The sequence below is a fragment of the Macaca mulatta genome, chromosome 6, assembly GCF_049350105.2.
Source record: "Macaca mulatta isolate MMU2019108-1 chromosome 6, T2T-MMU8v2.0, whole genome shotgun sequence".
NCBI lineage: Eukaryota > Metazoa > Chordata > Mammalia > Primates > Cercopithecidae > Macaca > Macaca mulatta.
Window position 1 is genome coordinate 75249841 of NC_133411.1, and position 25422 is coordinate 75275262.

The 25422-nt window shown below is 40.9% G+C and overlaps 1 protein-coding gene across 20 annotated transcripts in view; it reads left to right on the forward strand.

Moving 5' to 3' along the window:
- Positions 1-25422, forward strand: part of MAST4 (microtubule associated serine/threonine kinase family member 4) — a 578446-nt gene that overhangs the window by 544907 nt on the left and 8117 nt on the right. For 12 of the 20 annotated variants that reach the window (XM_078004799.1, XM_015140160.3, XM_078004815.1 and 9 more), the window contains 8 exons: positions 4605-4727; positions 4916-5028; positions 7047-7174; positions 7522-7757; positions 11739-11939; positions 14938-15167; positions 15764-15886; positions 24405-24541. In XM_078004799.1, the coding sequence (XP_077860925.1) occupies positions 4605-4727; positions 4916-5028; positions 7047-7174; positions 7522-7757; positions 11739-11939; positions 14938-15167; positions 15764-15886; positions 24405-24541 (1291 nt within the window). The remainder of the gene's footprint in view (positions 1-4604; positions 4728-4915; positions 5029-7046; positions 7175-7521; positions 7758-11738; positions 11940-14937; positions 15168-15763; positions 15887-24404; positions 24542-25422) is intronic. The other 8 variants (XM_078004800.1, XM_078004801.1, XM_078004811.1 and 5 more) reach the window with 1 other exon arrangement.

Below are 25422 nucleotides of genomic sequence, written 5' to 3' on the forward strand. Positions count from 1 at the left end.
TTAATAGAAATAACAGAAAATACTGAAGAAATCATTTTCTCCCCCATTTTTTTCCAAGACAAAAATTTGAAACAGCTACAAATATTTATTGTATTCTCCACATTCACCTACCGATTCTCCTATTGGAGGTCTCTGTTCTTACCTAAGTGTAGACGAATGCAGTGCTACTAGAGTTTATGATAATGCGTTATAGCAAGGGTCAGCAAGCTACAGCCAGATTTGTCTCACAGCCTGGTATTGTAAATAAAGCTTTACTGAAACACCTCCACGTCCCACTCATTTAGGTATTGTATGGCTGCTTTCATGCTACAAGGACGGAGTTAGGTAGTCATGACAGACCGTATGCCATGCAAAGACTAAAATGTGTACTGTTTTGCCTTTTACACAAAAGCTTCGCAGACCCTGCATTAGAGAATCCAAAAAGGCTTAAAATTAGGGCTTCACTAGAAAACTTCTTTTAGTTGAGCCTCTCACTAGAGCACCTTGTGCCTTTTTTACTTTTTTCAGTGGGTGAGTGGACTTTTAACCTGAAAACCCAATATAAATTGAGGTTGAGGGCATAAACTCCACAGTCAGCTAACCTGAGTTTAAATCTCAGCTGTATGACCCTGCACAGGTTACTTCTTTTTCTAGTGCTCATCTCCTCATTTGTGAAAAGGAAATGTTTGAAGTGCTACCTCATAGGATTATTATAAAGATAAAAACAGATCATTCTAGGGAAGAGGAGGCATTCTGCTGGATGGCTTTTTAAAACATTTCCTCCAGAGTCATCTGCCTCATTAACAACAGTTTTATCTTAAAATTATTTTCTAAGTTCATAAACTGACATGATTTCTTATTCTGTTATGAATGCATACTGCCCTAGTCCTTCAATCAGCCCATAATATGTGTTTTTTGTTTGGTTTTTGGTTGGTGGGTGGGTGGGGTGGTTTGTTTGTTCATTTATTTAGAGATGGCATCTCACTCTGTCACCCCGGCTGGAGTGCAGTGGTGTGATCTTGGCCCACTGCAACCTCCACCTCCCAGGTTCAAGCGATTCTCATGCCTAAGCCTCCCGAGTAGCTGGGACCACAGGTGCATGCCACCATGCCCAGCTACTTTTTGTATTTTTAGTAGAGATGGGGTTTTGCCATGTTGGCCAGGCTGGTCTTGAACTCCTGGCCTCAACTGATCCACCCACCTTGGCCTCCCAAAGTGCTGAGATTACAGCCTTATGAGCCATCGTGCCTGGCTCCATCATATATGTTTTAATCCCTGTTACCTGAGGTCAGGTGTAGAATTTTCCACTTGTGGTGTCATATTGGTGCTCAAAAAGTTTCAGATTTTGGAGCATTTCAGATTTAAAATTTTCAGACCAAGGATGTTCAGCCTGTATTCTGCCCCGTATTTACCCTCCAGGAAAACTTGGATTCTTGTTTGGGCTTCATTTAACTAGACAAGGATGTGATAATGATCAGCATCTCTGTGTTTATAAATCATAGGCTGCAAGTTACTTCTCTGCACATTTTCTCGTTGACTGCTACTTTCAGTCTTTTTAGGGTTTGACAGTTTGAAGAACGAATCTCCTAACAGAAACCCAGAAGAGACATTTAAAAGACCCTACCCAAGCTCTTAGAATTGTCAAGTGCTTGCCAAACAGGCCAGTCCAACATGACAGGTCCCAGTAGGGCCCAGAGCCTGAGGCTGAGAATCCCGCAGGCCTGCCATGCTGCTCCCAATGACAGCATTTTGTATTTAATGCATATTTAGTGGGCAAAATAATGCACCGTGAAAATGTGCGAATGCACATTTGCCCAAGAGATTAGAGAGGCTGAGAAAAAGGGTGTGAAGAACATAATGGATGTTTAAGAAACTTCCATGAAAGGAGAGAAAAGGGAAAGTGTTAGTGTCAAAGCATAACTTGCAATTTGGGAGCTTGTCCTACTGGAACTATACTTTTGAACTTGTAGAATATTGAGTGGCAGCCTGACTCATTGGACTTCAGAGCTGCTCAGATGTCACTGCTACCCATGTCTTGAATAGTTTCTTCATTGCCCTGAGTCTTAGTTTCCTAGTCTATGGAAATGGGCGTTGTATATACTTCACAGGATTATTGTGAGGAGTAAATGCAAAAATGTTCATGAAGGTATCTAGTTCATTTACTAAGTACCTAGCAAGAGCTCAAGGAATAATGTTTCCTTTCCCTTCATGATGAATTCTTACAATGAGAACTATCATTTGCATGAGTGATTTGTTTTTAGCTCACGATGCTATCACCCATATTTTACCAAAAATTTAGCCCAGAGTCATTTTCCCCCAATTCCCCCCCACCCCGCTTTCTTTTCTTCCTTATCTCTCCATAAGTGCATGAGAAACTGGACCAACTAATACCAGCTTCTCATAAGTGAGGCACAAAGGCCAAAGGGTGAGAAATGTGAGCTAAATCAACCATGGGCTGTGAGTCCTTGAGGAGGACCCATTTGTCATTGTCTACAGGGATGAAATGAAGGCTCTCACCAGCTTGGGTCCCAGAGGATAGCAGGTGGTGGGGTAAAACCCCCGACACTGGCTGCAGTCTGGTTGAGCTCTTGGCCCTAGAGAAACTGCTTTTCTGATAAAGTTGAGCAACCCAAAATGTGAGGGCTGGACCGTTGATATGGCCCCATGAGCAGCAGCTGAAGTGATAGTCATTGTGGTCTAGTGGAACCATCACTGCACTAGGAGTTCAGAGATGTGTGTTGTGGACCACTAACTAGGGCTTCCCCTATCCGACATCCTCACCGTGCTGACGACCTCCATGTTGGGTAGGGAAACAGTTAAGCCCTCTTAGCTTTCGTATTCTGTTTCTCCAAGTAAAAGAGCGCTAGAAGAAAATGAGATGGGCACTTGTGTATATGGGCATTGATTAGGGATAGGTGAGAGCAAGGATGCATGGTTGGCTGGAAGGAGACTCTGCAGAGGTGCTGTAGAACAGACACATGAGTTGGCTGTTAGGCTCAGGTCCCCAGTATTGGCAGTTCTGAATCTGTTTGCAAAGCGATGCAAGAGAGATGGTGGAGTAGGAACAAATTAAAGCATGCCTCCGCCTTATATGTGGCACTGAGGTTGGGCCTGGGTGTTTTTAGGCTGGCCTAGGTTCAGCCTTGAATCTTTACCCTCTGGGGGATCATGGTCCATGGTGTTTTATTGCTTATGCTTCATTTCCACATCCACAAAAGGTGTTGTAATGCCCACTTCGTGTGGTTATATTTGATGATTTAATTAAAGGAAACAAGATACCTGTCCCATAGCATCTAGTGCAATACTTGTCACAAGTTGACTCTCAGTCGTAGCTGCTCATGCTTATTGTCAGATTTCAGTATTTTGCTAGAAATGTGGAAACTGCCTGGATAGAATAAGGTAAAGATTCTAATTAAATGTTTTATAAAGAAGAATCCATTTCCCCCTTTTTTGGGTAATTTCCTCACTTTGTTTTCACTCCATTCCATCATTTTCAGAACACCAATTTGCCCTGGCTGGATTCAGAGCTAGGGCTGACACTATGCCTTACGCTAGAGGGGTCCAATGAGGACAGAGTCCAATCTTTGATCCACAGACAGCAACCCCCAACCAAGATTCACAGCCCATTTTGTATTCAACTTGGCATTTCTCATCCTATTCTTTTTGTACCCCACAGAGGACAGGATGAGAGGCCTGGGTGACAATTACAAGAACGAGGCATTTACTTGCACCTAGCAGAGATCTTTTGGCAGGGAGGCTGATTAGACCCTTTATTAACGTCTCAGATATCTCTCAGAGTTTTTTCAGGGTTGATTCTTTGTTATCTCTCCAACAATATGTGTGCTGGTGGCAGGGCGGGGGTCTGATTGTTATGCTATGATATTATATCGTGTACCTTTTTCTCTTTATATGGGATACGGTATTCATATTTTTGATGGCCTGTCCTTTAAAATCACTCTTTAAAATTATGAACTGAATTGAAAACATTTCACTGAATTATGCTATCATGCTGACTTGGCAAAAAGAAGCCTAAAACTTGGAAATGGTGATTGATATTTTAGAGGCATTAAAAGTCTTTAAAACAGATTTGTCAGTTTCCTACCTACGAATCTGTAGTTCACAGAATCTAATTCTTATCTATGTTAATGAGCAATCCAATAAAATTGAATGGTAACCTCTATAAATAATATTTAGGAAAAATTTATCAATATTCACTTCTCCTCCAGAGGAAATGTTGCTGTGAACACATTTTGCACCTTGTTAGAATTTCTCTGGGTTTTTATTGAGTGAGTCTGCTGTGGGCCAATATTTATCCACATCTCCAGGTTCAGCATAATGTGATTTTAAGTGTCCACAACATTAACCTTTGAAAAATGGAGGAAGTCATGGAAAAAACTAACAAAGAAAAACAGTGCCATAGCAACTGCTGTTAGCAACATCACATCTCCTACTGACAAATTATCAGAAAAATTTTTGGGGCTTTGGTTGTAGAATGAAAAAGTATGATTTTCATGTCTGTATTTCTTTGCTGATATGTTTTCAAAATTGTTAAAAACTGATGTTTGCCTTTGCTTAGTGGAGATAGTTTAACACTTTCCTCTCTGTCTCTACCTGCCCACTTCCAGGTGGTGCATATGAAGTCAAACAGCATCGATTCTTCCGTTCTTTAGACTGGAACAGTTTACTGAGACAGAAGGCAGAATTTATTCCCCAACTGGAATCTGAGGATGACACAAGTTATTTTGATAGTATGTGCTTTATCTGACATAAAATATTGTTTGGCCTTTACTCGATAAATAATTACCTTTGCTTTTGAAACTCTTCATATCTCTGAGTTCTTAAACATAATGCTGATTCGATACAGAAACTCATAATTAAAATATCTAAACACTGAAAATCTGAGTAATTGGACCTGTTCCCAAACATTTCACTGCAGCTCGGTCTGAGAAGTATCATCATATGGAAACGGAGGAAGAAGACGACACAAATGATGAAGATTTTAATGTGGAAATAAGGCAGTTTTCTTCATGTTCACATAGGTTTTCAAAAGTAAGTGAAATGTGGCATAAACATACAGAGTCTCTCTGGGAGGATCTCCCGCTGGCCAGATAGTATCCCCGAACAGCTGGACACTTACTCTTTTCCAGGGTTTGAGGTCTCCTATGCCCAAACTTCCTTTTTTGTTGAAGAAAAGTGATCCCCTCAACTTATAGTCTGTCCGTATGCTACTGTGAAAATATATTTCTCTCTCCATGAATTAAGATCTTGTTTTCTTAGGGGCATAGCCTTGCACCCAAAGTCTTGTTTTTGAAGTGTGTAACTGCTACTTATATGATGACTTTGCCTTGAATGTCTCATCTGGCTCAATGCCAGGCTGTAGAGGCACCACTCGTTGCTTTTAACTTAGGATGACGAGCGCCAGCTTCACTGTGTGCAGAGTCATCTCCTAGGGATTACACAGAGTACAACAAAAGGAGAAGGCTCAGTCCTTGACATAAGCAAAGATACCTGGGGACAGTTGACTGTAAGATTGTAAAGTCTCGTAACTGCCGGGCATGGTGGCTCACACCTATAATTCCAGCACTTAGAGAGGCAGAGGCAGGAAGATAGCTTGAACCCAGGAGTTCGAGACCGGCCTGGGCAATATAGCGAGTTCCTGTTCTCCACAAAAAGGAAAAAAAAAAAAAAGACTCGTAACCAGTAAACAGAAATTATAAGCCATATTGAAAAGGCAGTAGGAAGCCAAGCTAGAATCATGAAAATGGTAGAAGATAATAAAGCTGATGATTGAGAAAAGATGCCTTTTTACCAGAAGAGGTAAGATTAAAAAAATAATTAATCAAAACAAAACTGATAGTTCTGAGACAGAACAGGGCCCTAGGAAAAATGGAAATCAACGTGAGGGTACCCTACCTCCCTTTTGCTATTTTCAGTAGCTACATATTTTCTGTTGCCATGGCATTTTGCATGATTGTCGTTTAGCTTTTCTATAACATTTAGTGATTTTAAAGTGCTCTGTAGCTTTTTCTGAATGATTACCTAGATGCACCTGCAAATTGGCCAGCACTACCCTCCCTGTTTATGGGAATGGCATTGAGGTAAGGATTTCCCTGGAGAAGGTGGTAGCCAGTCTGTCCTAGAGCCAGGACAGAAGCTTTGCTAAGTGTGGACTTAGACCAGGACTGTTCTCTGGGCCATCAAAGACAACAAAGCCAACCCCTAAACACTGCTTCCCTCTTTGCCTTGGTGGGTATTGCATTTTCCCACTGTCTCCTGTTCTTTAGCCACTTTCCTGCTATTCCTAGTAGATTACAGGAGGCCTCAGGACCATTCCCATGAGAGCAGCAAGTGTCTGAGCAGGGCAGTAGGGAGTGCTTCCTACCCTAGGCTCTTAGACCCCCATTTTACCTTCTCTCTTTCCTATGAGACAACAGAGGTTCAGAGATAGCTGAGACCTTGGGCTTACCTGAGATCTGATCCCCTTCAGGAACCCCGGCACCAACATAGGAAACTGCCTGTCTGTAGATGTGATTTGTAAGCGAAACAAATACCTCTGGCTCTTACAACAAAATATGTACTGCATCCCTGCCACACCACCACCCAGTCTTGAAACAGATAGTTTATTCTTCTGTTGGCACTCAATTCCAATTCATTTTTCTTCTTCCTACCCCTGACTGGTGGCCATTAAATCTTTTTCTCTGTTATTTTCTTTTTCCAGTTGACTTCATGGTTAAAAAGTAATCAAGATGTGCATTGATCCCGAGGCCTAGAACTCCACTGCATCTGTGGATTTTGTTTGCAGATACAAAGTCCGCAACAAGATATGATGAGAGGATGATGAATTCATAGCTCCCTATTTGTATATATGTACACACTCACACTCACACTCACTCACTCTGACCCTTCCTCTCAGGATTCTGGTCAACAACACTGGAAAGTACTTTCTGAATACACAATTTCAGTTCAGAATTTAGTTATCCTCTCAGGTTTTCCTCCCAAGACTTGGAGTGTTTTTCTGACAAACTCTTTTTAGTAGATATTAATAGCACCAATTATTTGCCTTCCAGGTTTTCAGCAGTATAGATCGAATCACTCAGAATTCAGCAGAAGAGAAGGAAGACTCTGGGGACAAAACCAAAAGCACAACCTTGCCATCCACAGAAACACTGAGCTGGAGTTCAGAATATTCTGAAATGTATGTGAAATGCCTCTTAAGTAATATAAGCAATAGCTACTAGAGCAGAGTTTCTTAAACTTCAGTGAGCATCAGAATACCTGGGAGACTTGTTAAAACACAGATCTCCCACCTCCAGCGTTTCTGATCCAGTAGATCTCGGGTGGGGCCTGAAAATGTGCATTTCTGACAAGTACCCAGATTATGCAGATGTTGCTGCTCTGGGTACCACACATTAAGAACCACTGTGCTAGACATCTCTTGGTTAGGCTTATCTAAGTCCGATTTTCACCTGGTTTCTTCCAAAATTCACCTTTAACACAGTTTTCTAGTATGTGTATATGACTTTGTTTTTGCTTTTAATTAAGGCAACAGCTATCAACATCCAACTCTTCAGATACTGAAAGCAACAGACATAAACTCAGTTCTGGCCTACTTCCCAAACTGGCTATTTCAACAGAGGGAGAACAAGATGAAGCTGCCTCCCGCCCTGGAGACCCCCATGAGGAGCCAGGAAAGCCAGCCCTTCCCCCTGAAGAGAGTGCCCAGGAGGAGCCCGAGGTCACCACTCCAGCCAGCACCATCAGCAGCTCCACCCTGTCAGGTAAGCCTCGGGCCATAGTGCCTGCTGTCCTCCTCACCACACTAAGTGACTCCTAGCGCTCGGTCCCAGGGATGGCCTTGCCAGGCAGTAAAGATGGGTGTTTTACGCTGCTAGACTTTCTCCATGACCTCAGTCCTTAGGCTTGGGACACGATCTTCTGAGATCTAAGATGAGATATCTCAGACTGCTCCTCAGTGCTCAGCCATGCAGCAAACTGTTATTGCTTCGGTTTGACCTTGGGGCCAAATTTCACCTTCTCAGCCAGGTTGCAGGGAATCTTTTGAGGGAAATAAGTCAGAATATGCTAAGGGAGTGTGTTCTCAGTTGTTGATGCACAGGTATGTCTTATGCAGTTGCATCTAACTCAAAGTTCAGTGTGAGAGCCAGTATCCAGTAGTCAGCTTGTCAAAATTACCCTTGAAGATGTCTTGAATCACCCGTAAGGCACAGTATAAACCCAGGTTTCTCTCTAGCATTGAAATAGATGGTTGTTTCTTTGATGGAGTTGGCTTTTGTTAAAGGGTTATGTTGTACCAAATAATTTCTCTCTCCACACTAGACTCAGGCTCAGTGCAGCGTAACACTTAATGCTGTCCTGGTCCATCTAGGACTAAGGAGGGGAAAGGGGAGTCAGAAATACCAACATGATTTAAATTGGTATGTTACGTGCATATGAAATAACTCCACTGAAGACAAAAGTTACCTTCCCCATCTCTGGGTAATTGGAGTAAGAAACTCCTGAGACATCTTTGCATGTTTGAGAGGCAGTTAAGTGGGCTTGGGCCTTTGAAAGCACTTTTTTAATGTTACCTTTGTGTGATGTAACCTTCCTGACAAGAGGAACAGTGTCTTCACAGATTTTTTAAGGAGCTTAATATATCGTGGATACTTGCTGGTCATTAATAATGGAGGTATCCTCACTAGATAATCAAACTTGCAATTAACTGCCCCAGAACAAGCCTCTTAATTTCATTTAAAGTATCATTTGGTTTATGAAAATTTTATGCACAGCATGTTCTTCTATAGAGTATGTGCATTTATGCTTTTTCAAAAAGTAAAAGATGTATATGGCTTAGAATTGCTATAATGAATGTTTTCATTAAGCTACATTCAATATGCTGTATTGATAACCATGAATGATTCCAAGATTTTTCATCAACATTTTTTAAACTAAGTGAATATTCATAGTGTAAGCTTTTTTTTTTAATCATTTCAAGAAAAACAAATTTTATGGACTGGATTTATTTCAACCTCACTAAGAAGTTTGGATCTGTGAAGCTTCACATGTGCTTATAGTTTATTGTGGAGGAAAATAATGTTAGATTTTCTTCTCTCTCTTCACTTCAGTTCTGTTTTCATTTTGCATAATTCCACTTATCCTAACCATAAAGCCAAGAGAACAGCAATGAGGAAGTAGTGTAAAGGCAACCTGTTAGACTAAGATTCCTGAGCATCTCTAGCTCATGTCGATGCTCAGATCACATGTAGATATCTTGGTATTTTCTGTTCCTGGTTACAAAAGCCTTTATCTGGTTCTTAGTTACCTTACTCTGAATAGTGTATATTCACCTCGATTTAAAATTTATTCTGAATATAGTGAACTGTTTACTATCTCTTAGTCTCCTCAGCCTACTCACTACTGGAAGAGTAGGAGGGGAAGGGAGGGGAATCGTGTCTAAGCATTTGATTGATTACTTTCATAATTAAAAAAAAATCCACCTAGGTCCTGCCATGCATTTTGATTAATAGATTCACACCATCTTTCTCTCTCTCTCTCTCTCCCCCATACACACACTAAAAATAATCAAAGGCCTTGGGGGCTGTGCAGAATAGAGAGATGAGCTGATTTGCTTATAGCCAAGGGTAATTAGGGAGTCTGAAAACCGTGACTGTAGTAAAATTAAATTTGTTGATTTTTATATTGCTCCACCACCAAAAAGAAGGAACCCTTGACATTTAGAGAACATTAAAGTGACATTATCTACCATTGGTAGAAAAGAAGCTCACGCTTATATGCAGTGCTGCAAAATGAGATGGCAGAGGCAAGGGGGAGAGGTGACACACGGTTGTATATCCACACTCTGGCATTTAGGGAAGTACAACTTTATACCTGTTTCTCTTTTATCATGACTACATTGTGTTTGAAGCCATGCAAAAGAAATGTCTTGAAGTCTTAGATGTAGGGGTCGAATGTATCCAACAATTACTCATTGTAAAGAGATTCAACTTTTCATTTTAGACTTGTCAGTGATCCCATCCAAACCAAATTACAAAGAAGCAAGTGTGTACCTTACTCAAAGGGAAGCTTCAGTTTTGTGAGATGAGATTTATTACTTGCGAAGCAGTTTTTATCAAGACCTTCAGTAGTTGATTTCTGTAACAGAATGGAATATACTGTTAAATGAGAATGATCTTATCTTATAGGAGTAAAAAGATTGATATTTGCCTTAACGTTATCTCCCTTTGTTGGTCAGATGGGTGTTATGTGTAAGTCCATGAGTATTTTCCTGTACATACGCACAGTAGATGACCACAAAGTGTGTCATGCCTAAAGCCGCTGTCCAAATTCCCAGCTTCCCTTAGCTAGACCACAGCTGTAAGGTCTGAACTTTGTCCATGAGCTTGGGCCAAACTACAACCGTACCACTAAGTGTTGTATAGACGGCAATGTAAGAGAAATGCTGGTTAAGTCTAAGTCTAATTCTTTCCTAGGCAAACAGTGTCATATGGTCAGCACTTCAAAATGTGCTGGCTGCTCTTTCAAAAGATCGTTTATAGTGGTGTGAAATACTCTGCATGGATTGTATCTCTAAAGGTGATGAGGCAGTTGAAGATTTTTAAGCATGGGGCTTATAATGTAGCATTTAGAAGTAAAAATGAGATGAGCATTGTCTCTCCTGGATGGACGAAAATGTGCTATCAATGATGTTTTTAAAGAAAAGCAAGATAGAAGATCAATAACCTGGGAAAGAAAGAGTGAGACAAATCAAAAGGAATAGCTGTCCAGCTTCTTTCTGGGGGACTCAACATGTCACCCTGCTGCAGAGCTTTCTTTACTCTCGGCCTCTGCATTCACTGGACCAGCATCAGTGATGTTCCATTTCTGCACCCACCTCCATATTTATCCTCTCTTATGCTCCATTGTTGAGGGAAGTCCTCATTTTTTTAAGTTAAAAATAACTCCAGTTTATATTAAAGATTAACAAAATTAAAAGTAAAGAAGGTGTGATTTAGAGGGGAGAGGAAATAGCATGAGGGAGGATCAGCATTTGATATGCTGGATTAAAAGCCAGGAGGATGAAGTGAGCTTGAGTAATGAAGAGAGTAATATCCCCTTTGTCTTGCTTGTCGTTTGAAATGTACAGGGAGTTTAGAATGGAGGCATACAGCCTGAGAAGCGAGAAGAGACACGTTAGGCACTTTTCTATCAGTTACTTGCCTCAGTCTAGTATGAGGTGTGTTCTAAGAGCACAGGCATAAGCCTACGGGGAGTGATGAAACAATGTCCACGTGTCAAAATTATGATTAACAGCATTGATAATGATAATCAGTATCATAAGGTAATCACCGTATGAAGTGGGTGGCCATGGTGTTTGGGAGGTAATCTTTGATTCATAGCACAGCCTTTCATGGTATGGGTGGTAGGGGCACCAGAATTGTCTCTGCAAGGTTTCAAAAATATAGATTGTTGAAAGAAACTAATTCCTTTGGTTAAATGGAGTCATGGATTGAGAATTAGCAGACATGTGTACAGGTAGAATGAAGCCTGAATAGACGCCTCTTCCATCTCTTCCTTCTCCACGTCACCTTTCTCAAACCAATCACATGTTGTTAATGTTCGCCTGACACTGTCGGGACTTACCGGCCACATAGGATTATGTTCTCCAGCATTTACTCTTCCTGCTGTCTCTCTCTTCCCCTCTTCCCACCTCTCCTATCCTAGATTTTCCTGAACGTGTTTATCCCTTCTTCTTTGTGCAGTTGGCAGTTTTTCAGAGCACTTGGATCAGATAAATGGACGAAGCGAGTGTGTGGACAGTACAGATAATTCCTCAAAGCCATCCAGTGAACCCGCTTCTCACATGGCTCGGCAGCGATTAGAAAGCACAGAAAAAAAGAAAATCTCTGGGAAAGTCACAAAGTCCCTCTCTGCCAGTGCTCTGTCCCTCATGATCCCAGGAGGTAGAGAGATACTACTTGCATGAAACTGTGTGATTTGTGCATGTGGTCCCGTCCCTCCTCTCCCAATTTGGAATGCTGAACGAGATGCAAGATTGCTTGAAGTAATAACGGGTCATGTCCCAGGACAGCTCTTGAGAGCTTCTGCCTGCAGACTCTGAATTCTTCCTGCAGGATTTGTAGGGCCCCCAAGGAGCATTTTGGCCTATTTCATCTCACTTTCTGCATCAGGGGTACAAGAGAGGCTTCCTTCCCATGAAAGCTTGTTTCTGTTTTGTTTCCTTTCTTTTTCTTTTCTCCCTCCAAGTTAAATGATAAATTTTCCTTCCTTAAATAATTTTTTTTTTCTCTAGACTGTATACTTTATACACTTTATAGAGCTGTTTACAGCATTTGTGTTGGAAAGCTAAGTATATAGTTTTTCTCATCTAATGAATGAGAAAAATAGTTACAGAATATAAGCTTTTCATTCTGGAGATAGAGTCACAGACAGCATTGAAATTCTAGGTTTTCCCAACCCTGTCGGTTGAGCTATGCTTCCTCCTACTGGTAGCAAACCATCTTCTGCCCTGTTTTGGAAAACTGGGCTTAATTGAAGTTTTGTTGAACTGTAGTATTTTCCCACAAACTGGTTTTGCCTCTACTGATCTCTAAGTCTGTAGTAATCCCACTGGTAGAAATGAAATATACACCCTGATGGTTGTGATATCACTCCAAATGACAGCAAGAGACTCGAGTTATATTGCAGATGGCTTGTTTTTGGAAGAATACAGATCATGTACAAAAGGGATTGTTTTTGTTTTTAAAATTTCATATTTGTGCAAAAAGCAATTTGACAGAAACAAATGCTCATTTGGGAGTAGTGCTCAGTCTAGCAGATTCAGTTTCTGGGAGGTGTCCCATTTAGCTCCATAAAACAAACACCTGTATCCCTAGTCTGTATGACTCTTCATAACCTGAAGATGATGGTCCCGGTGCAGCTGCACAGACAGGAAGGTAAGTGGGATATGGGCCAGTGTAGTTTTGAAAGCTGGTGAGGAAGTCTATACTTTGGTAGAATAAGGAAATCATTCAATTTGGGGAGATAAGGGAGACCATCAGAAGGTAAAGAAGAGGGGGCCTGGCCTTTCAGCAGTTTGGATCTGTGTGTGTCCACAGTGCCCTACTCCCACCTGCATGTCTTGAAGTTCCCTGCCTGCCAGCATGCATCTCTTCACCTGTCCTTTGATTAGACAGAAGGGATCCAGCAGAAAAGAACCAAGATGCTACATGAAGTCAGAGAGGGAAGGAGCATGGGTTGTGGTACAGTTGGCTTTGCTCTTCTTTGAACAAGCATAAGAATTGAAATAGTGGGTAGTATGGATACTTTCAGCTTATGGTAGCCACAGTGGAACTCACCACACCCTGGTGAGCCTTCAGTAGCACTGGGAACTTTGTAGCCTGGCTCCAACTGAGCTCCTGTGTAAACCTCAGTATGTTTTGTAGATTATTCTGCCTTTTCTCAAGTGCACACACACACACTGACAGTCTCACATAACTGGTTAAGGTCTGTTTAGATTCATGTAGATGAAACAGGGATATGAACTAAAAATAAAAGTGTTCATTTCTGCTGCTATAACAAAATACTTTAGACTGGGCAAGGTAATAACAGAATTTGTTGATCACAGTTCTGGAGCCTGGGAAGTCCAAGATCAAGGTGCCGACAGTTTCAGCATCTGACGAGGGCTTGTTCCTCATGGACAGCACCTTCTCTGTGTCCTCACATGGCAGAAGGAAAGAACGAACTCTCTCCAGTCTGTTGTATAAGGGCACTAATTCACTTATGAGGGGCAGAGCCCTCATGACCTAATCACCTCCCAGAGGTCCCACCTCTTAAAACCGTTACTTTGGGGGTTAGGTTTCAACATAGGAATTTTAGGGGGACACAAACATTCAGAGCATAGCAGTTTGCTTCTAAAACAAAGAAAGCAGTAGATTTGGTGTTTTGGAATATGCACTGAGATTCTCTTCAGGTTTCTCTATCTCACCTTCATTATCCTCTCAGAGACCTTATTAGAATTGCAAGTAATATGTGAAGAGAATCAGTTGTCACCACAGTAATGGTATTCGTTTATAGAGAAGTCACCACTTCATTGTTTTCCTGATTAAAATTTCTTTCCTTTTTTTTTTTTTTTTTTGTGAGACAGGGTCTTGCTCTGTCGCCCAGGCTGAAGCGCCGTGGCACAATCACGGCTCACTGCAGCCTCAACCTCCCAGACTCAGTTGATCCTCTCACCTCAGTCTCCCAGGTAGCTGGAACTATAGGCACATGCCACCTTTCCTGGCTAATTTTTTTGTATTGTTTGTAGAGACAGGGTTTAGCCATATCACCTGAGTGGTCTTGAACTCCTGGGCTCAAGCCACCAGCCCACCTTGGCCTCTCAAAAGTGCTGGGATTACAGGTGTGAGCCACTACACCCGGCCAGTTAAAATTCTTTAATCAGTATTCATTCAATAGCATTGTAGAAATCAGCTGGTAAATTGATAAACTGCTTTCCTGGCCATGTGTGTTGAAAAGGACCATGTTAAAATTGTTTAGTGAAGAATTTGGAATCCAGTATCTGTTAATATAATACATACAGTCTTCACATGAAAACACACTTGAAATACATGCATCTATGATTTATTTCTTTACTTAAAATAAAACATTAAAATGTCACAGCCAGAAGGTAATCTTTGTGCTGTCTTTTAATAAGCATAGAAACTAAAAATTTTTTTTCTCTTTCCTAACTGAAAAATTAGTTAAAATAGCAACACTCTTGAAGTTTGACAGTTTTGGAATTCATCCTCATTACTGATAGAAACATTTTTATATTACTTTGTCTTCATTTGGCTATTGGAAACAAATGGATTTGTGTTGTGACTGTGCCCCCAGTCCTGGCAGGGCTCATGGGGTGAGGGTTGCCTGCATGGATGCTTGTGTGAGCCACATGGGCTTTGATGACTGGCTTCTTCGTTACAGATATGTTTGCTGTTTCCCCTCTGGGAAGTCCAATGTCTCCCCATTCCCTGTCCTCGGACCCTTCCTCTTCACGAGATTCCTCTCCCAGCCGAGATTCCTCAGCAGCTTCTGCCAGTCCACATCAGCCGATTGTGATCCACAGTTCAGGGAAGAACTACGGCTTTACCATCCGAGCCATCCGGGTGTATGTGGGAGACAGTGACATCTATACAGTGCACCATATCGTCTGGGTAAAACCTGCATGTCTCACACTTGGGATTTTTCATTTCCAGCCAAGCTGGAGAGTGGATAGGTTGGCTGATAAATAGCAAATGTATTTACTTTTAAGTTTGCATTTGGGACCTGTTTCATTTTCCTTTTAGAACTCCATCCGTGAATGTATACGGTGGAATTGAATTTAGCAAAAACGAGTATCTCATAATTCTGTCCAGTTTTCATATTTGATTGTTCTTTCTTACATACCAAGCTGGTAGACATAGTCAAAGGCAATCCTATTTCCATCCTTCTTTTATTTTTTCTTTTTTTTTCCTAGCCTTCTTTTTAAAAATTACCTTCTCAAATCACATGAAATGTTTTGGTCATTCATTTTTATTTTTTCTTTTTGACTCTGGTACTTTCAGTCTGAATCACCTGAAAATTTCTGAGTACCATAGAAAGTTTCCTATTTTAGAATAACGATAGAACAGGAATAGTAACCATACCTGTTAGATTTTCTATTAGAAGCTTAGGACATTTGCTAATTAGCTCATTATTCTTCCAGAAGACACAGTAGGTGTTAGAGTTGTCATTTGTTTGCCTACAAATATCCTCTCCTCTCGGACTTTAGAACGTAGAAGAAGGAAGTCCAGCGTGCCAGGCAGGACTGAAGGCTGGAGACCTTATCACACACATCAATGGAGAACCGGTGCATGGACTCGTCCACACAGAAGTTATAGAGCTCCTACTGAAGGTATTGTATTTTTTTATGTCAGGGCCATGCTGATGAGACAGCATGATGGTACAGCCCCAAAGGGGCTAGTACCAGGAGATTGATTACCCTGTGGCACACCCATGTCTGATTACTGAGGAAGTATTCAGTAATCTCAAGTTTAAAGACAAAGATATTATGAACTCTCTGGTTTTATGTAATGAAATGATGTCTTTATTTCTGCATACTCATTCCCTAATTTAATTTTGCTTCTCATTCTAAATTGTAAGTAGTAAGAATTCTCTTTGTTTATATACCTTACACGGTGACATCTCTTTGGGAGTCACCTGTCCTAAAGGTGACTTTCTTCAGGAACTTCTAACAGGTTTCATTCTAGTATACAAGAAGACAAAATTGTATTAAACTGTGAGGTTCGATCTGAAGGTTTAGTCTGAGAATTAGAGTTCCTTTGAAAAACAAAATTGTAAATATATACACATGTACTATAAATTATAAAAAATAAGTGGTAGTGAAAGAAGAGGTTCTAGCAATTATTAGGCCTCCCTCCCCTCCATACAAATTAACTTAAATAGGGATTAATTTATATTTAAAATGTAAGCTGAATAGAGCCTATGGAGTAAGAAGGTCACAGGAAGCATAACTGTAAATGGAGAGAAAGGACACACACTGATCCTGTCAGACTGTTCTGTTTAGTTATTTGATTTGCTACTTGCTGACTCTAGAATATAAAGTTATGGTTCAAAATATGGATCTGGTTAAAACAAATAAAGATGAATGTATGGGTTTGAGTTAAAATTTTCACAGAAAATGAAGGCTAATTAGTCTATGATGAGAAATGGAGTCCCTACTTAGAGAATTATTTTACAGATCAACAGATTTATGGACGACCTCTTGTTTCTTAAGCACTGTGCTTTGGACTCTGGAAGGGGCAATGAGCCAGAGAAATGTGAGCATAGCTGCAAAGAACCTACAGACTATTTAGGGAGACAAAGCATAAATACATATAAACATAAATACTTGCACATCATTTAAATATAACGTTTATTCAGACTGTTTCTAGCACACTTGCTCTGAAGCAGGTGCTGTTGTAGACATTGGTTACATGGGGACTGAGGTGTGGTCTCTGACCTTGAGAAGTATGGGAGATGTAAGTGAGCAAAAACCACAACAACAACAACAAAAGAAAACACAATTTAATTAAGGCTGTAGGAGAGAGAGGAATGTCATACTTTTGGAGAGAACATTCTATAAGTGGGGAGAGGCCTCACAGGGAAGTGACATTGAACTGGAATTTGGAAGGCACTGTAGAGAAGTGGGTGTGCACATCTTTCAAACATGCAGTTAAATGACTTTTCTCCTCTCTTCTCTGCCCTTTCCCCAGACCACATAAGTGTATCTTCCAACAATTCAGAGTCTGGCCTAGGTCCCAGGAAGAGTAAATATTGTGTATATCCAAAGGTCCAGTGTGTAGTAGTAGATGGGAACATTATTGCCATTGATTAGTTCACAGTATTAATGAGATTTTGGTCTTGGGCTCAGACCTTGGGCTCAGGGGCTGGGGGCTCAATAATTTTGTGGGATTAAGGTAAACCATGAAGTTTTCCTTTCCTTGCTGTCCAAAAGTTACTATAAAAGGAGCCAAGTTCCCTGTGGCCACTTTTATTATTTCCTGATTCATGTTTTGCTGTACATGTCCTTCAGTTTGGTAGCAAAAGCCTTAAGATGACTGGAATTAGCCTACCCTTTTGGTACATATGGCCACTGCTTAGAAACAAATGCCACTTCTGGCACCTATGTGGATAAGACCTGAGGTTTTTCGATGAGCATCTGTCTCTGATAATATTTTTTGTCCAACTGGGATGGAACAATGATTTCAGAGTGAGCGTCCAAGAAATGAGAGGCAGAGCAGGATTGCTGACTGAGATCCCTGGACTGTGAAACTCACCTGCAGTGACCATACACTCCTCAAGACAGAAGTCAAGATGAGACACAAAGTTCATGAGTCTCACCAGCTGCTTCTCTCACAATCCTGAATCCTGTGGTCCATGGTGGTCCCTTTCAGTTCAGAACCACCTGTTGTGGACAAGAACCCAGGGAATTGTTTGGTTTTTTTATCCTTTGTTTTCAGTTCGTAAGGATTGCAAAGATAGGCTGACTAAGGTGCTTACTCTTTAAAGTGCTGCCTGAACTTTTCTAGGCGCTCGCCTTGACCCTTTGTATTAGAGAGTAAGTCTGTGTTCTGTGGAGGAGCTTCACTCAGTGTCACTTATCCCACTACACGTTTTCCAAATCTTCTTATCAGTGATTTAAAAATGGCTAAAGGGATTTCAAATAGTAATATGTGTTTTGTCTTCTACATTCTTTATAGCAGCGTTATATTTTATGCAGAACAGCTCTTGCAACAGCGTATCTTTAGATAGTATCATATGTCTGTTCACAACATCAGAATAAGAAATAATATACTGAAATATATATATTGAGAAATATACATTGGCTTATTTCGCTGAGACATAATTGATCACTTTCGTGATTTACTTTGTAAAGTATTTTAATAGAATTTTGTATTTTAAAACTTATCTTCCTGCTTCTATGAAATTTGAATGTGTATTTCCCCTAGAGGACTCTGGCAAGGTCTCTTAGCAGACTTAGATGATCCCATTTCTATTATCTTGCCCTCTTCTGGTTATGGAGCACCTTGCACAACCCAAAGCCTTCATTTCTGGATGCAGTCAATGTGTGTCACTGAAACTGCTTAAACACAGTGGAGTGGAGAGCCATTGGCACCCTTTGAAGCCATGGTGTACTCTGTCACAAATCCAAAGAGCATCCTGCCTGTGTTCATAAAGGAAGCACTCAAGAGGAGTAAGCAATGTCATGAAACCAAGAGGATACAAGGGATTTAATTATCTTCCCAGTGAACTGTGTAATCATGCTGCTTCCTTCCAAATTTAACCAGTGACTCTTGAAATCAGAGTATTAAGTGACTAGTGTCAGTGCTGGGCTCCTGTGTGCCATCATTGGTTTAACAGCAGGGAAGTTGGCTGTATTATGGTACTCTCAAATGCTGTTTACACAGTGTTTTATACTTGCAGAGGACTTTACGGAATGTCATGGCACTCTTAGAGAAAGGGGGAGAAGTCCTGACAGAGGGCTGTAGGTGTATGTTTAGAACTGCATGACTACCTGTACAGTGTTTGTCTTTTGGATTATGAATATAGTAAGCATTTTCCATGTTTCATAGAATCACATTTGGTCTTGTTTACCTTCACAACGTCAAAGTGAACCTGCTATGGGAGCACTATCTTCCATGCATAGACAAACTTGTGTAAAATCACTCAGCATCCTCGATCCATGGAATTATAAAATGTCATGGTTATCCAGTTCAGCTCCCCACTGGCTATGTGAATCCCTGACAGTGTCCTCCTTCAGCTTCACCTCAAAGCTTTCCTGCCATGAGGAAAGCTTGTAGACAGCATCAGTCTCTCTAAAAACAACTTTACAAGTAGACCGAGGTCATTCTTCACCCACTAGTGTTACAGGTGGAGATGATACTTGGCCCAGTCCTATTACCTGTTCCAATTAGCCAGGCTTAACTTCTGTGATCCAAGAAACTTTCTTCTCAACCAAGCTGCTTGTTACGTATAGCATTAGTTTAAATCCCCAATGCATAGGAGAAGCCGTAAAACTTTACCAGCCTCTACTTCAGAAATTTCCTTTCCATGGGCACTGGGGAGCTTCTGTGTACTAAAATGGGGGCCATCAAATAGCTTGATTACCATCCACCCATATCTGTCAAGCCCCTCATATGCACAGAGCCTTGTGCAAAATACCACAAGGGCCACACAAAAATGACACGTAAGAGCTGGGCACAGTGGCTCATGCCTGTAATCCCAGCACTTTGGGAGGCTGAGGTGGGTGGATCACGAGGTCAGGAGTTCAAGACCAGCCTGGCCAAGATGGTGAAACCCCGTCTCTACTAAAAATACAAAAATTAGCTGGGCATGGTGGTAGGCTCCTGTAATCCCAGTGAGACAGAGAATTGCTTGAACCCGGGAGGAAGAGGTTGCAGCGAGCCAAGATAGCGCCACTGCACTCCAGCCTGGGCAACAGAGTGAGATTCCGTCTCAAGAAAAAAAAAAAAAGACACATAAGGATGATAGTTAATGGGGCAAGAGCGCTTGATGCCTGCCACACTCTTGTCAGTGGTTTTACAGGAATAAATGCATGTAATCCAAACAGTTACCCTCTGAGGTAGGTGCTATAAATATAAATGTTCCCATTTCACAAATGAAAAAAAACAAAAGCAGAAGATAACAAAGCAGCCTAAGCTTATCTGCTGGAAAGGAGCATAACGTGATTTGCACCCAGGTGGTGTAGCTCCAGAGCCTGCACTTTCCACCACAGCACACTGCTCTACATATGAAGTCTCCAGTTGCCAGTAACTTAGAGTCTAATGGTCACAGGGGGCAACAGTGGCAATGCCAGGCTAAAATCAAAATGTTCAACTTAAGTAACAGACTATAAACAACTATAAACATGGCAGAAGTTCCAAAAGAGGGATGGCTTTTCTCCAGTGTGGACAGGAATGGTGTCAAAGAATTGAGGGTTATCTATGCAAGGCTTTGATGGATGAGTGGCGATTCAGTTAGTCAGGGGTGCACAATAGTCTAGGTCAAATAATGAGATGTGTAAACACGAGGACAGGAGATATCAAGATTTATGAGGTATACAAGTGAACCATCAGGCCGAAGCCTGGGTTAATGTGAGGATACAGTGTGCAAGATGGCCAAGATTGGGTAGTGAAGGCGTTGAGGACGCAGGGATGCAGGGGGCCCATCCCCCATCTGTACTTTCCAGAGAAGGAAATGCAAAAGCGGTCGTTCGGTGAGTTACCCAGGGCCAAACTGATAAGCTAACTTAGAGCCAGACCGAGAGAAGAAATTGGACAGCCTGACTTCTGCTATTGTATTCAATTCCAGCAACTTGAAATAATTTTCTTCATACTGTGCACCAGTCATGAAAATAGTTTAAAGTAAAAGTGAATTAATTGAACATTCAACAGTCTGCCAGCTGCATTTTTGTTATTTTTTTCAAGTGCTACAGAAATTCTCCTATATGAGGTCAGTCATTAATCAGGAGAAGTTGATTGTGGGTGAAGCGACCTAGTAAGCCACCTTGAGCAGTTCAGGTAGCACTCGCTGTAGCTGACTGGATCCACCAGGTGGCAGGCTTCACAAATCTCGCCTATCACTTTTCCAATCATTTACCATTTTTGTAACCATTAATACTTCCAACCTAATTATTGTACTCTGCATCCTTTGTGTCTGTATTTCCCCTTAGAGAAGTTGTCTTTGACATATGCCTGTAAGTTAAATTAATTTTTCTCTGGAACAGCCGTGTGTGGAGACAAGAAACAGAACCGGGCTTGGTCTTTATAATGGTAGGAGCATTTGTACTGAGTCTAGTGATGTGCTGTCATTTAGCAAGCCCTGGTCTTCACTATTTTCTGATGATAAGTATGTTGAGGATTTATATGTGTCTCATACAATTTTATATGTTGATGGCTCCTTCATTTTATCTTGACAGTCTTATACTTTGACCATGCCACAAGTCAATCAAGTGCCTGTTTCCCTCACCACCACTCATTAAGTACCAGCTACGCACTGTGCCAGGCTCAGGAGAGGTGGAGAGGACTGGGGGGCATTCCCTTCCTACAGGGAGCGGGGTTTGGTAGGAGGAGCATTGGGGGTGAGCAGCAAGAGAGCCAGTCTTCCACTGGACTCTCAGTGACCTTGGGAAACAAGAGCCTCGTTGTCTCAGAACCCGTTTTCTTCATCTGCAAAGGAAGGATGACAAGCTCTTCCAGGCCATGAGGGTAAAACAAACAACCCTTATGACTTGTTTATGAAAATACATTTAGAGAATATAGATGAAAATGGTTTAAAAATAAATATATGCTTTTAAAATGCCGGGTAGCATTGTTAGTCTCTTATGGCTAGAGATATAGAAGTCAATCCTGAATTGTATTAGAAAAGAGCAGAACTGGATTCCAGCTCAAGTGGCACACATGATAGAATAGCCCCAGCGATCATTGTGGTTCTGCGCGTCCACTCTCTGCATATGGAAGAAGACTGAAGGAACATCAGTGACACAGGAGCTCGCCATGCTTGTTGCCCCTTTCCTTCACCATAGGAAATACTAAAATTTCAGCATAGCCTCAATTTGTGAAGAGAAGACCCCACTCCAAAAAACCTTCAATAGTAGACCTTACATACTTACAAAATGATTTTTCTCATTAAAGAACAAATAAAATGCAATCTCTACTATCAGATAAAGGTTTATTTTTAATGTTTTGGGGCTTGCATAAAGAATGTTTATTATTTTGCAATAGAAAACAAAATAAACTGTTTTCTCTTGTTGAAGTTAAAGCCCTCTTTCCCTAAAATATTTTCTGCAAATATGACATTAAGTATGAAAGTACATTATCTTAAACATACACAGAATTCTAAGTCAGCCGTGGTTGTGCGCTCCTATAATCCCAGCTACTCAGAGGGTGAGGCAGGAGGATTGCTTGAGCCCAGGAGTTCGAGGCTGCGGTGAGCTGTGATCACACCACTGCACTCCAACCTGGGCAACAGAGCAAGATCCCATCTCAAAAAAATTTTTTTAATTAAAAAACATTAAAGAACTCTAAAACAAATAATAAAATACTAAGACCTTCCAATATTAAACTGGATGTAAGACTGAATAAATCATTTCTTAAAGAAATACAAATAACCAAACTAAATAAGGGACAACATCAAACCGTATAAGAATTTAAACATAAGAAATCATCGGCTGGGCATGGTAGCTCACACCTGTAATCCCAGCACTTTGGGAGGCCAAGGCAGGCAGATTGCCTGAGGTCAGGAGTTCAAGACCAGCCTGACCAACATGGAGAAAGCCCGTCTTTACCAAAAATACAAAATTAGCCAGGCCTGGTGGCACATGCCTGTAATCCCAGCTACCTGGGAGGCTGAGGCAGGAGAATCGCTTGAACCTGGGAGGCAGAGGTTGCAGTGAGCCGAGATCGTGCCATTACACTCCAGCCTGGGCAACAAGAGCGAAACTGTGTTTCAAAAAACAAGCAAGCAAAAAAGAGAACAATAGCAGTAAGGAAATATTACATAATTTTGATTCACCCATCTGATAGGATATATTGCGCAGCCAGTAAAAATCATGTTTTTAAAGGTTATTTAATGATAAAGGGAAACTTTTTCCAAATTATATAATACACAATGAAAAAGCAACATAAAGCTGTAAATAAACTGAGATTTAAATTAGTTATAAAGCATATGTACATGTGTACCTATTTACACATGTATGAGAAAAGACGAACAGGAAATATACTGAAATATGAGTAGTGGTTGGGTGGTAAGCTTCTCAATGTTTTTTTTATACTTCCCTGTTGTCTTCTTACTGTAGCATGGATTACTTCCCAAATCAAGGGGGAAAGTAGATGCTATCTTTAAGACAGTCATTCCCTGTCTTTTCCGTCCTCTGCTGCCACCATACCTAACTCCCCCTAACTCCCCTTCACTTGGTACCACGTTGAACTGAGCTCTAGGTATCTTCCATGCATGGGCCTTTAGAAAGATCCTTTTCCTTGTACCTCTTGTACTTTCGTGGTAATTGGGGCCATCTGTGACCTTGAAAAGACAGGTTTACCCCCTGGTTATTATGAAATTCAAGAAGGGTAATTAATGCCAGGGACTACTCACCTACCCTGGGCCCCCCCTCGGCCTGACTGCTGACTCTGTGCTCAGTTGCCCTAGAGGCTGCCCAGCAAGCCTCTTCCCAGGATTGAGAGAAAGGACACCGAAACTCACCAGAAATTACCTTACCCTGTATGACCTGGTTAAAAAGATGTTTCCCACTGGCTGGCATAAATGTTTCAGTTCTGCAAACTGACAGGTTTTATGGTGATAGAAAAGAAGCCTTTTAAAATAATTCAAATTAAAAGTCTCATTTGGTTTTGTTACTCTACAATTTTTAGGCCAAAGGAAAAACACAAAAAGGAGAAAAAAGAAAAATCAACCAAGAGCAGCCAGCCACTGGGCACATTACTACTTAACACTTGTGGAAGTAGTTATCTTGTTTATAGTGTTCTTTCCTTGTGTTGCACTGGGTGCAAAAGGCTTTACAGACTTGCTCTCATGTGGTCCTCAAATGAGCCCCAGGAGATAGGTAGGATTATATTGTTAATTGGTATAGGAAGTTGAGGTGTAGGGAGGGTAGCAGGCTGCTAAGGGCACAGAGCTTGGATTTGAACTCAGATCTGTGGACCCCAGAGCTCACCCTCTTAAAGAACCTTCATATTTTGCCTTCCACCCAGTTTGTATTCTGACAGGACTTCTTTGATTGAAGGGTTATATAGAAACAGAAGGCCTTTTATATGTATGCTCCTTTCTATTTGTATTTGTCTACGAATCTCTCATCTCTGTTCTGATCTTGCTTCATCACAGCATTTCCCTTTAATACCACCTCATCTTTTCTATAGAGTGGGAATAAGGTGTCAATCACTACTACCCCATTTGAAAACACATCCATCAAAACTGGACCAGCCAGGAGAAACAGCTATAAGAGCCGGATGGTGAGGCGGAGCAAGAAATCCAAGAAGAAGGAAAGTCTCGAAAGGTTAGTAAAATCAGTATTCTTTTTAAGTTTGGTGTATACCTATGTTGGGGAAAAGTTACCCCTTAATTAAATGCTTACATATGAAGAAGATCTATTTTTCTGTGAGAAATTTTATGTTATGGTTCACATATATGTATACATTAAAGTCCATATTCATAATAGCATTAATTTCCATGGTAAAAGGATTTACATATTTACATTGTAGAAGGACTCAGATTGTTTTTTATCATGTGTGAATGTCAGGAAAAGCCCTTTGCTGTTTTTTAAGCCTCTTCACTTGATTTCAGTTGAGTTGGATTGAGGAACTGGATCTTCAGGTAGTTTTTAACATGAAATCTACATTTAAAATGTCCTTTACATTATCAAAAAACAAACAGTTGCTATTTTTAAAATGCCAGATATTCTAAAATAACCATATCTTTAAAGATTCCAAACAAGCCTAGAAATAAAAGGGCTTTGTTTTACTCACTGAAAAACGAACTAGCTTATATACTTCTGTAGCCTGGAAAGCACTGATCAGTATCTTTTTGTGCTGCTTGCAGACACTAGCAAGATGTATGTGTTTCTGGCAGGGCTGTTTCTTTCTAGACAGCTCTCTGGATGTGCCTCCTTTGCAATGCCACAGCATTTCTTCTTTACCTAATTGGACCTGATGAGTCACATCATATTAAAAAGATTTTTGATGATACAAATGTAGAAAAGCAAATGAAAAACCATGTATTAACTCTGGGGGGAAACAATAATGTTATACAAGAAAGGAACAGAATTATGTTTCATATGGCCCAGCTGTGAACAATATTTATACTATAAAATGCAATATTGGCCAATTTTCTAACCAAAAGTTTTGCTTTCACTATATTGGGAAGAGTAGAAAAGGGGAA